This window comes from Parasteatoda tepidariorum, chromosome 10 (genome assembly GCF_043381705.1).
Source record: "Parasteatoda tepidariorum isolate YZ-2023 chromosome 10, CAS_Ptep_4.0, whole genome shotgun sequence".
NCBI classification, from domain to species: domain Eukaryota; kingdom Metazoa; phylum Arthropoda; class Arachnida; order Araneae; family Theridiidae; genus Parasteatoda; species Parasteatoda tepidariorum.
Window position 1 is genome coordinate 65,880,645 of NC_092213.1, and position 13,716 is coordinate 65,894,360.

The window sequence follows — 13,716 nt, forward strand, 5'->3', positions numbered from 1 at the left end:
TGTTGTGAATGAAGTTTATAAACATATATATATACTTGTTTTTAGAGTGAATCGTCATCCCATGCCGTGGAGTTGGTCACACTTGAAAAGAAGTACGACTTTATGCAAGAATCAGGATTGAGTAAGAATTTTTTTTTCTTCTTACATTTCTAATTGAAGATTTATATATTCAATTCAATTAATAAAGCTAATTTTTATTATTTTTAATATAGTAAATTCAAATATAAACTAAATATTTTTGCAATTTTCTTAATATCATTGAATAGGAGTTTCATAGAAGTTCATTTTTATTACGTAAAATTCATAATTTTTATGCACGCATAGTTTAACTGAGACACTTTAATATTTATTTAATTTATATGTTGGATAAATGAAGCACTTGTACAAATTTAACAAGTAATCTAACTAAAAAGAAACAAAATATTTAAAAAGTTAAAACGTTTATTTTAAATATAATTTAAATAAGTGTGGAGTCAGAATGGTCGAGATATTCCCTTTATCCTTTATCCAATTTGATTTTTTTTAAATTTAACTCAAAACGTAGTTTAAAAAAAGTTATATATTACTTTTTTTTAACTTAAAAGGGGACTGTGAAAAGTCAAGCTTTCCAATCTCGCCGAAAGTTACAAAAAATGGAACCCCAAAATATTTTAATTCTTAAATACATATGTACTCTCACAATTTACTCACACAATTTAATATTTTTATGAAATTTTGAATATTTGAATGCGAAAATAAAATAGAAAGACTAATTATTTCCCGTCCAATGACATAATAACTTATTCAAATATGCGGAATACCCCTTTTTCCATTGTTGTATTGTTTCAGATTTAGTTTGGTACCATTCGATTTTGTTTCCCTTAAAACTTAAGTGTCCTTTGAGTTTAGCGCAGTATAACTGCTTCCAACTGGTATGTAACTACAACCGGTTTTGGGATATAGGGATTTGAGAGTAATATTAAGAACAATAGGTTTTTATATAACTAAATGACTTATTGCGATAAACGATTTCCTAAAATAATGTTTGTCACTCATATTCATCAATGTTTTTATGTTTTACTTTCTTTCATACAAAAAGTGGAAATTGTAAGAACTATAATAAAAGAAAATTGCGTAAATAGTGTTTAACATACGCATTTCGCATCAATAAATATCTCCTAAATATATCTTAGATCAACAACGTTCGTCATGAAACTTTATACTTATTTTTGATCACAATCACTCCATCTGAATAAATGAACAAGAATACAACTTTCAATAAAAGTTTCATTGCTTAGCTCTCCTCAATATTTTGCTCTAAAGGTTATATACAATGTGCGTAAAAAAAAAAAGAAAATAAAAAAATTTTGATCTAATGATCAGATCTCCATGTTCTAGAACTTAGCGCTTCGAGGGGGGTAGTCAAATAGGCTAATTAATTGGTGTCGATGATATTTTAAGTTACAAAATAAGATACAAAAAGTAATTTCTCTGAATAAATATACCAATTTTTTCCGACTGATTTTTAATTCTGACCACAAATTTATAAGAGATAGCCGCAAACTGGGATATATGGTCCCAGTTGGTCACGACAGCGGTTTGGACCCCTTAATGTTAATTTTACTTTTTACGAATTTCGCCATATCTCGAGACGTTTTTTAGTGCATTAAAAAAATTCGCTCGCAGTTACACAATTTATTTAACCAAAGATAATGATAATAAGCAAAATGAATTTTTCGCGAGTATTTACTATTTTATAATAGTCGAAAAAATTTTGAACTGAAAGGTGAACAATTTCTTACATCATTTTAAAGAATGCATTCTTACATGGCAAAATCGGTCTAATAGTTCTTGAGAGTTAATAATAGTTCTTGAATAGTTTCCTAAATTCGATTTCTCAGAACGGTCCAAAGTTTGGACTCCTTAATGCTAATTTTTCTTATTGCGTATATCACTGTGTCTCAAAAGATCTTGAAGCGAATTGAAATTTTTTGCGCGCAATTGTAAAATTCGTAATCCAAAAATAATTCCATGCAAAATAAAACTTTTAGTAAATATTTATTATTTTTTATTTTAAGTAATAATTATCGGAAAAGTTTTGAGTAGTAAAGTATAAAATTTTTTATATAATTTTAAAGAATTCAATTTTAAATGCCAAAATACAGATATTGAGCGAAATCATCCTAGTAATCCTTGAGAAATCGAATTTTAAGAATACGACCATTTACATTCGCTTAAAATGTTCTCGAGATATGGGGAAATACGCAAAAAGTAAAATTAACCTTAAGGGGCTCAAACTTTGGACCGTTCTCCTGAACAAACTTTCGGGACCATACATTCTAGCTTGCAGCTACCCCCCCCCCTCCTATTTCGATTGTCAAAAATTCAAATCCGTCAAAAGAAAATGTTTATTCAGCGAAAGTACATTTGTGTCTAATATCGTAAAATTAAATATCGTCTGCACTAATTAGTTAGTATATTTGAGTCACCCCCTTGGAGCATTCTAGTCCCAGAACGAAAAGATCCGATCAAAAGTTTTTTAGAGGGGTTTATTTATTTTATGTATTTACTTATTTTTTTGCTCACTGTACTTTATTCTGCTGAAGAATTGATGCTTTACATATAGTTTTGTATCTTATTTTCAGGCAAACCTGAAGTTATTCATAGGGCTGACCTTAGACTGTCAGACATCGCTCGCGAACTAGATAAAGATTGGGTGCCTTTAGCTCAACAACTGGAACTCTCAGACAGTGATGTGTCGCAAATTAAAGCGGTTGAAGAATGTGAGAACTCCGAGAAAGCTTTGATGATGCTCAGATTATGGTTACAAAAATCTGGATCAAGAGCTACAGGTACTAATTTTTTTTTTGATAGTAGAAAATTAATTTATTTCACATGAGCTATATAAACGAGATATATTTGTATATTATTTACTTTATTTAATAAAAAATTATGTTTATAGTTTATGTAGTTTATGGAGCATGGTAACCCCTTTCCTCTCGTTCCTGTCAAAATCACGGTTTAAGCTTTCATCTCCCATTTCTCGTGCCCTTGATACTTCCAGTCTAGAGCGTTCAAAAGTAATGCACCAAAAAGGTTCAAATATATCCATCTCTTGTGCCCGGAATTTTTTAATTTCTTATTTTAAGCACTAGATGGCTGCACCAGACTATTTTTAATGTAACTGGGAACTGCATCTAATGCTTTAAAGTTTATCATACAAGAAAAAATTACTAATGTTTATTAATATTATTTTTAAGTTTAATATTATTCTTGAGTTTAATAAAATTCTGTTTTAATGTTTTAAGCACAATTTTTTTTTAATTTTCTTGCTTACTGGAGGAAAAAAACATTCAACATCAATAACCCTGAATGTTGATTTCAACTAAGAAATTAAATTTTTTAAATTTCAAGCTACATGCTTTTTCTTATATAATTTCTTTGAATAAAGAAATATTTTTTTCATCGTTTTCTTGGAAATAATAAGTTTGTTAGCGATTAAAAAAATTTATGTTGATACTTATTTCATAATTTATAAAACACTAATGCAAACAGCTTTTTATTACTCATAAGAAGTGCTTACATTAATAACTTATATTATCACTTATATTAATAACTAGGAAACTCCACTCGCCAAACCTCATTATTGCTTGCCATCCTTTCTTGTTTTTTTGTGATAATTCGATTTTTTAAACAAGCAAAAAAGCAACATATTTTGAAAATATATATTTAATTATTACAATTGTCTTTAAGCACAAATTTGTTCATACGTTTTGTTAAGTCAGAAAAAAATTTAATTACCTGGATTTGAAAAACAATAAATTTTAAAAAAAATTACTTAAAAGAAACAGCAGAATATGCAACTTAAAATAAAACAAAAACGAAGCAAGGAAGCGAAAGATGTATAACTCATCATCATATCTGGCTAGACAGCCCAGAGTGGGCCAGTGCCTTCCTTTGAATTCGAATCCACTTCTCTCTACTTTTGACTCTTGTTCGCCAGTTTTTCTCCTTTAGAGTAAGGAAATCAGTCTCAACTAAATCCAGCCATCTCAGCCTGGGTCTACCTCTTTTCCTGTTCGTTAGGGGTTTGTGTAATAAGATTTTCTTTAAATTTGCGTCATCATTCCTTCTGAAAATGTGAGCAACCCAGTTCATTCGATTTATTTTTATGAATTTCACAATATCTGGCTCTCTGTAGATTTTATACAGTTCAGTATTATATCGTATGTATAACTATAAAACGATAAAACAATTCAAATTGGAAATTGTTTTTCTCTTTCTTGAATTAAGTTTCTTTATTTTTAAAAGCTTTAATATAACTGTTAAGATTTATATTTCTGATAATATCCACTGTATATTTTTTTTACTACAAGTTTATTTAGTACTGTTAATAATTCTCGAAACTAATTATGAAATATTCTTTTTATTCCCTTACATGTTACCGCACTTTTCTACGCACATTCGTTATTTAAACTTTAAGTCTTATATAGTTTTGTGTAGCAAAACAAATGCATACAAATGCATATATATAGCGGCTATTACTCAAAACAATGACAAAATGTAAACCTGAACGCACAAAACGGTGTCTCTTACGATTTTTTAATATAGAGAGGTTTTTATTTTTTAACATTTTTAGCCACAAATAAAGTCTAGAAGAAATGTTTGATGAAATTTCCTTTTAATATAAAATTTCATGAAATATTTAGTTATATTTTTTACCCACAAAAACATAAATTTTTAAAAACATCACAAGTAACATATGATACGGACCTTACTAGAGACAAAAAATTTAAAGAATTAGAAATATTTTAAAACATGTGCAGCGTAAAAATAATTTTTAATTATATGTATGAAAAAAGTTCTTTAGAAACGTATAGAAAGATATTCTTTTTATTAATTTTAGCTTAAGGAATCTTATATATAAACCCCTTAACTAGTTTTAATTCATCAATTTTTATACTATTAATTTTTTCTCATTGTGTTTTTTATCTTCGATATTTAAGGTTACGTTATCGGTTGTAGAAATAATATATAAAATTTAATTAGGAAAAATTGTAATCTGATTTCATTTTTCCTCAGCAGTTTTGTTTTAAAAATTGTCTAGAAATTTATAAATTTGTTCCGCGCTGAAATTCATAATAATAATAGTGTTTCAAATAAGTGTTTTATAATTCTATGAAATACGAATAGTTTATTTCTATGTAAGTACTAATATTTATATGAAGGATCATTGAATATTTTTTTTTGTATAATATTTAATATGTATGCTTCTGTATTAACGAAAAAAGTCCAAATCTTGTTTATATATTTGAAGTAAGAAATCTTATTAAGTTATTTTCACATGTCAGAAAAGTTAACAGAAAGCTGAATAAAGCAAAGTAATCACGTGTTTTCTCTTCGGAAGCATGTGACCTTTTTGCTTGCGTCGCCTACTGTATTACTTTCAATATTTACATTTCGCCTAAGTATTATATTTCAAGCATTGAAGAACAGAATCGAAACATACATTATTTTTGTTTTAATTGCAATCCTGCTTTTTGACATTCGTTTTAAAGAAGACACTTTGATTCCATATTATCATTGCTGCCATTAGTTACCTATGTTGAGAATAAAAATAATTTTAATATTTTTCTTCATCACCGTTGGAGCAATATGGAAATAATTTTTTTTTCTTACAGCAATATTCTTACAAAATAGAATATATTCAAAAATTAGTTCGTTGTAAGAGATTCTGAGAAAAATATGTATGTATACTTTGATTAAATGTTTCACTATAACCCTTCTAAATTGGATTTGAATCTCAAACTGAACCGCTCAGCTAAATGTTGGTTGTTTCCCTTTACGCTTGTGGTTTATTAGCACTTCGAAAACTTTTATTAAACTAACTGAACGTTTAAGTTTCAATGTGATTTTTTTATGGGATGATTTGTGATTTTTGGACTAATGGAATTGGTAAGTTAAATACGACTTTTTTCACTTTATTTTGGTAGTTTACTAACAGCATTGAACCGCTAAATAGAAGGCAACTTTTTAAAGTCCTATTATTTAATTTGTAAAACCTTTTTCAATTTGCATTTTTTTAAAGGGATTGTATATATAAAAATGTACTTGGATTTATCCTCGTTGTTTGTAGTAAAAGTTATAAAAAGGTGAAAAAATTTGAGTTTAACTAATTGAACAGTTTTATGTTAATGATTTTAAGTAAAAGATGTCTTTGAAATTCGATTTCTCAGAAACAATTCGACCGATTTCGTTCGAATTTTGCAATATAAAATTACATTCGTTAAAATAATGTAAAAATTTTTGAGCATTAGGATTAAAATTTTTTTCGACTTTTATTAAGTAAAATAATAAATTGTGGTTAAAAATTATTTTTTACTTAGAATAATTTTAGGCAAAACGAATTTTATAATTGTGTGCAAATTTTTTTTAATTGGCTTGAAAAGTTCTCGAGATACTCAGAAAGTAAAATTAACATTTAAAGATGCAAACTTCGGACCTTTCTTCTGAAAAAATTATTGGAATCACATTTTCCACATTGCGGCTACCCCTCCCCCTTCCAGAAATTGAAGGTCAAAAATTTGAATCCGATGGAGCGCAAAAGATGAGTTTTTGTGTCGAATTTCGTAATTTAAAATATCGTCAGCACAAATTTAGCATACCCCCCCTTGAACCATTAAGATTGTGTCCTATAACACAAGTTACTTAAGGTGGTTAATTGAATCACCTTTTTAAGAAAATATATTTGCTATGAACTGAAGTAAAAGAACTTCTAGGCTTCAAAGCTATCATCACTTTCTAATCGAAATAATTTTTCCTCATTTATTTAGGAAATGAGTTGGAAAAAGGATTAAGAAAAATTAACAGAGAAGATATTATTAAAAACTGTATGTTTAATGTGGAACTTGTTACGGACGATGTGGAAAAAGCAGTTGCCAAAGTTCATCTGGATCAGTCTGGTAAGATTATATTATGCATTATTAAAAATTAATGTTTCATTTAAATGCAAAAATACAATTGATAATTAAGTCCATAAAATTACATACAATTTAAATAACTGTTTTATTGAAATATTTGTGTTTCGTATTTAATTATAATTTTAATTTCTATTCCTCAATTCCATTAAATTTCGATTTTTCAATTCTATTTTATTCTTTAATTTCAATTTCTACAATTCTATTCTCTACTTTCTGTTCTTCAATTCTATTCTATTTTTCAATTTCTATTCTTTAATTTCATTCTATTTTTCAATTTCTATTCTTTAATTTTATTCTATTCTTTAATTTCTATTCTTAACATGTGTTTTAAATGCATCGTAAATGTACAACAAAATATGAAGAAGTAAAACAAGCGTTTATATTAAAAAAATTATAGAATATTTTAATTAAATTGAATTGAAAGTTTATTCAATGGTGATTTTTAAAATTGAAATGAAAAAAAAAGGAAAAACATTATTGAATTTCGAAAAGTCATAAAGGAAGAAATACAAAATAAATAAAAATTGTGGTTCTTGTTAAAAAAATAAAAATATACGGTATTTAAACGATTAATTCCGTTCTTATATTAACGGTAAACCGGAAATTCTGGTTTTCAAAATTATAGAACTTATTTTTTACTCATTTAGTAAAATATACAAATATAATCGATATTTTTTACTACCCTGTTAAAACTATTTTTATTCCGTCGGCCAAAGACTCTCCTTTTAGTAAATGGTAACTGGTGTACATTAAATTTGTATGATCACAAAGTCCTCTATGTTCCCATAACAAATCAATACCTCTGGGGGTACAGTATTGGAGATTGATTGTTCTCTGGTTTAGGTCAAAATTACGATCTGTGGATCAATGAATAAATGTATGAATTAGGTCCACCCTTTAAAACGGTCTGTGACGTGTGTGTTAAAGTTTTATTCTTAGCCATAGATTGCACCACTGTAAAAATAATTTGCTTGATTTCACCAAGTAGGCTTACTGGTATCTAGCAAGTGACGCTAGAAACAACAACTTTTTTTATGTTTATTAAGAAAAATCTTTCAAGGTGGGGATTATAATTAAGTAAAAATAGAGTTAAGATAATAAGGTAAGAGTTTTTTTCCACAACTTATAAATTATTTTGTCCAGGTTTTGATGTGTTCAAGGAAGAATTGGGTTCATCTCGCGAAGCTTCAATGAGAAGAGGTGCCTCTCTAGATGCCTCAGTGGACGAGCAAGATATTACGAAGGTAAGAATTAAAACTTTTTCCCCCTTTCTTTTCCAGGTCCCAAAAAAGACTGATCGTTAGGACACGGTTCCCAGCAGATCACCGAAGTCAAGCATCACTGGCTGCGGTCAGTGTGCGGGTGGGTGACCACTTGGATCAGTCTGCGTAAGGACCGAGGGTTTTTCGGTATTGGTCCTGGTTAAACTGTTCTACAGTAAAGTGCTCGACTTCGCGTGCAGGTCGTCGGGCTACCGAAGCGGGGATGCCATCTTCTCTGCTGAGGACCAAAATTGTGATGGCATATCTTCGGATCATCCTCAGGGGTGTTTCGCAGACCGTCGCCAATAGCCCATTGTGGAGCTCTAGTGCGACGTAAATGAACAACAACAGCAACTTTCTTTTCCAGAATATTATTTGTTTCAATTTTTTATAAGATCTAATTTCAGTTCTTTTTAAAAATAAAAAAAATTAGTTTTCTTATTGCATTTTGTAATGGGTCAGTTTTTTTAAAAAATACTGTCAAACCTCATTAAAAGGTGAATACGCTTAACGTAAGTTTCTTCTAACCCTCGTTAAAAGGTAAACACGCTTAGCGTAAGTTTCTTTTAACCTTCGTTAAAAGGTAAACACGCTTAACGTAAATTTCTTTTAACCCTCGTTAAAAGGTAAACACGCTTAACGTAAGTTTCTTTTAACCCTCGTTAAAAAGTGAACACGCTTAACGTAAGTTTCTTTCAACGTGAACTTATTTTAGATTTTTATGAGTAATTATTGTTTTAACCCTTCTTTGCTAGAATTTTTCTTTTTTTTTTAATGAAATCAGGGTGATATAATTTATATTCTAAATTAAAGGAAAAATGTTTTTAAAAAATACCTAGTATTAATAAATAGTATAAAATAATTGAAAAACAGTATGATGGAAATATCCATCATAGCTTGACTGTTATAATTCTTTTTTACTCAATGGTTGTGGGAAAAAAATTGTCAGCAACAACCAATTTACAGTAACGAAACGTTTAAAGTAACGAAACAAATTACAGTAACGTTGAGTGCAATTTTTGTTCATTAAATGTTATGATGGAAATTTCTATCATCATGCAAAGAAGGGTTAAAGAACATTAAACAAGAACTTGCCTAACGTGAAATAAATATTCACCACTAACTCCGCCACTATATGTTTTTCAATAACACTAAAATTCATAGCTATGCTAAGATGAGTCGTGCTTGCTCAGAGAATAGAACCGGATTCGAAACCCAGCGATGGCTAATCGATACGAATTCCGCATCCGGCTTGCACCAACCACAGTACCGACTTAAAATATTCTCACGGGTAAACGGATTATGAGTTGGAATCCCCTTGCCGTCAGGCTAACCATGGGAGGTTTTCGTGGTTTTGCTCTACACGTAACGCGATAGATGATCAGTTCCATCAAAAAGTCTTACACGAAGGTATATTCTCCCAAACTTAACCCTTACTCGATCCAGGAGTTTTCTTGTTTTCTGGATTGAGTTCAAAAGTACAAGGCTACGGAGTTGAACATTAGTAGTCGTAAACCCGAAAAATTGGGTAGACTGGTCAACGACGGTTATAAAAAAAAAAAGCTGCAGTTAGATATGATGCTCATAAGAGTCTGTAAAGCTATTTTCCTATAAAATATAAAGCGAGTATCATTAATTTAGGATGCATGTGTTAAAAATTTCCATAGCTGCAGGTACAAAGTATTAAAATATTTTATTAACAATTGTTATCCTCATTGCTTTAAATTTTTAAGAAGTAAATCCAATCTAAGGATTAGTGTGCGCTTGTTTCGTCAAATCTTATAAAATGAATCTTTTCTGTTTTTTTTCTTAAAGTTATTGTGCCTTCAAAGTTATCATATAATCAAAGAAGTTTTTAAGAATAAAAAATAAATCGGAAAAGCGAATGTCAAAATTTTAACTAAAGGAAAAGACTTTAAAGTCAGGATGTTAAAATGTTGCAAGATGATAAATTTGTGAATTTTTTGAAATATAAATGTTTTATTTAGTCAACAAATATTTTTTAAGTTTGCATTCTTATCGTTAAGTTTATTGCGAACCTTTTTCGTGGGAATTCTCGATTTTTAGCCCCGTAGAATTAAATTTAAAAAAAAAACCATATCTATTAATTCTAACCCTTCAATCGAATATTCTTAATTATTAGAATAACTCAATTTGGGAACGAATCCACTGTTTTTAAAAAATCCGATTTTCTCCATTCTATTCATGGTGTTCTATAAACACCTTTGTTGCCAAAGACTATTAGAATTTTGATAAAACATTCGTCTTTATAATATTCCTTATGAGTCATAGGCTAATATTTAATAGGCGGGAGCGAAATCTGATCTGCCTTAGTGCATTATAAGGAACTTCTTATTTTGAGAGACTTCGAAGCTTAGTTTTAAATTTCGTCTAATCGAAATTGTTACTAATAGTCAATGCATAGTGCATATTCCATTCACGTGTATATATGAGACTGAAATTGCTCATTTTGCAATTTTAAACCCTAAGGACTTTTGTCTTCAGGTACATAATACGGTTTCTACAACACCTACTCAATATTCTTTTTTGTTGGGTCTCAGACGTAGTATCAAGCACCGTTTATTTTCGCGTCCGTGGATATAGATTATCGTTATTTAATCACTAGGATTAATAACCAATAATCTTGAAAAAAGCTTACATTAGGTCATGCTTCGGTCTAAATCGTTAGATTGTTAGTAAAATCTACACTAAATGTTTTAATTATTAGTCTAATTAGTCTATTATTAGTATTAATTAGTCTGTGCTTATCTAAAATAATATTTGCATTTTAAATTACGTTTTAAAGTATCTGATAAGGATTATAATAACGCAGCATATTAAAAAAGTCAGTTCATGCTAAGGTAATATTTAAAATTTAATTTAAGAAATAGTTAAAGAAAAATATCCAATTCGGGAAAAAAAACTTAATAAAGAAAATTAATTTTAAAAATTTGAATTAATTAGCGACAATTTCAGTTATCTATGTCTTGGTTATTCTATGACATTTGTTAGAAATATCATACATTTTAAAATGCCCGCTTAACTTTATAGTGTCATTGTGTAATAAATAGTTGGGCAAATGTAAACGGGTTTCTTGTAGGCGTGGTCTATTGAAATATGTTGCTCTCATTCGTTATAATTAATTATCCGCTCTAGCAACTAAGAAACGCTTAGGATCACCATAATTGGCGTCTACAACTTTGGAATTAATGATTAGAACGAAATCTTGCATAATATAATAATAAATGGTTATACAATTTTAAATTTAATAACGTTTATTTCATTTAGGATTCCTTACTGTGAATAATAGTTAGTAATTTTTAATTGTTGGATAAAAATTTTCTACAAAATATTTCTTAAAAAGTTCTTTTTTTATTCAAATAAATTTTATCGCCAATATATTTCCTATCTAAACTTTATATTTTTTTTCTAATTTTACAGGTTAGAGTTTTAAAAGAAACCTCGTCAGAAATTTGGCGTTAAACGTGATAAACATGACGTATTGTTTTAAATTAAATGGGATATTGTTGTATAAATTGCTATAAGCTGCTTGGAACTTTAGCTGCGATTCTTCATGTTTTATGATTTCAAAATTTCTCTGTATAATAATTATTTACAATCACGTGCTAATAATAAGTGCTACACAAGTGCTACGAAACACTTCCACAACGCTACTAAATTAAGTAGACATGATGTATAGCTTTAATGATTTAGCTTCTCCATTGCAATGATTTTAATATATTCCTTCTTTTTGTTATAAATTTTAATTTTAGAGGGTTGGTAGGAACGCTAAAAATAAGCAGGGTGTTCTCTAACAACTGTGCTTAATATACTTTAAAAAATTGCTAAAAAGGAAGCACAAAAAGACTTGTATTAGCTGTCACAAATCAATATTTTATTACGAGAGACTCAAAAACGTTGTTAAAATTTTGATATAATAGACCCAGCTTCCTCAATGACGACACGACAGATTTACTGCAATCTTAATATGATGCTAAACTCAACAATATTATTGTACTTCTTAAACTTATACTTTTTACAATACAACTTGAATTGAAATATGGATCAGTTTTATCTATTTTAAAATTGCCATACGCTAGTTTCAATGTTCCATTGTTAAACTTATTTTTATGGGAGTGCAAACTTTTTTACTTCATTACTTTCAAGATTTTTGAAAATGTGTATTTAGGGTGGTATTTAAAAACATCCTTCGTACTAAGAATTTTGATTTTGGTAAAATTTTTTTGGTGAGGAAAATGTTTCCTTTTTTAATTTTATAAAATTACGAAAATGTATGCAACTTTTAACTTTTTTTTTACTCTTATTTAGTGATCTATTAGGATATGTAGTAACAGTTTATAACCGTTGTTGAACAGCCGACCCAATTTTTAGTTTACGACTACCAATATTCACCTCTGTAATTTTTAACATAATCCAGAAGTCAAGAGAACTCCTTGATCAAGTATTGAGAGGAATATGCCTTCATGGAGGACTTTCTTTAGGGAACTAACCCGCATTTGCGTTACAGGCATAAGAAAACCGCGTAAAACACCCCACGGTTAGCCTGACGGTAAGGGGACTCTAACCCACGATCTCTCTACCACAGCGCATACTTTACGTCAGCAAACGTCTGAACAGTCTGTTCAAGTCGGATGCGAAACTCGTATCGACCAGCCATCGTTTGTACTCGAACCCAGGTCACCTCATTGGGAGGCGAGTGTTCTATCCCCTGAGCCACCTCGGCTGTAGATAATATTTAATGAAGAACTTCATTGGTTTCAAAAATATACAGATGGAAATAAAAGTTGATATATTTCAAGTGCCCAAAAATAGGCACCCATTCTCAGCATTAAATTCCATTTATATATTTTTAAAGCTAATGTTGAAGCCTACTCTGATTATTAACTCCACTGTTTACATCTCACTACCAACTGTTCTTCATCAAAATCATATTTGATTTTGATATGTAAAAGAGTTAATATAAGCTTGTTAACGGAAAAGAGAATTTTACTCATTTTTTCGAGCAAATGTTTTAAAATAAAATATCACTAATTAGTTGGTTTTATTTTTTAGGAAGCTGAGTCTGCTGCTGAAACGAGCAGTGAAACTGGATCACTCTTTGAGCGTGATCAAATTTCTCAAGCATTCACAGATGAATTGATGAAAGGTAAGACTTATTTTATTTTTCGTTCGTAAACACTACACCGTTTCGTGTCCTGAGAATGTAAATTTTAACTGTCTCTGTCACCGAACGACACTAATAAGCATTTCACTTCTGAATTATTTTCAAAATGATGTTTTCTTAAGTCCTTCTTAATATAATACTAGCAGCTAAATATTGTCTCAATAGTAGTCGTAGTTACAATACGTTGCTTAAGTATTTCAAAGCTATTTCGAAAATTAAACTGAGAATAATTTTTTGTGTTGTACCATTGTCGAATTGCGAGTGTGATATACACTCTGATATATCACATTATTTTTAATGGGATATTTAC

General features: G+C 29.3%; 1 protein-coding gene across 30 annotated transcripts in view; it reads left to right on the forward strand.

Annotated features, from left to right (window-relative positions):
• LOC107453194 (ankyrin-2) overlaps positions 1-13,716 on the forward strand; it is a 213,262-nt gene that overhangs the window by 163,035 nt on the left and 36,511 nt on the right. For all 30 annotated transcript variants that reach the window (XM_071186318.1, XM_071186317.1, XM_071186322.1 and 27 more), the window contains 5 exons: positions 46-121; positions 2,625-2,831; positions 6,813-6,941; positions 8,103-8,203; positions 13,295-13,388. In XM_071186318.1, coding sequence (XP_071042419.1) covers positions 46-121; positions 2,625-2,831; positions 6,813-6,941; positions 8,103-8,203; positions 13,295-13,388 — 607 coding nt within the window. The remainder of the gene's footprint in view (positions 1-45; positions 122-2,624; positions 2,832-6,812; positions 6,942-8,102; positions 8,204-13,294; positions 13,389-13,716) is intronic.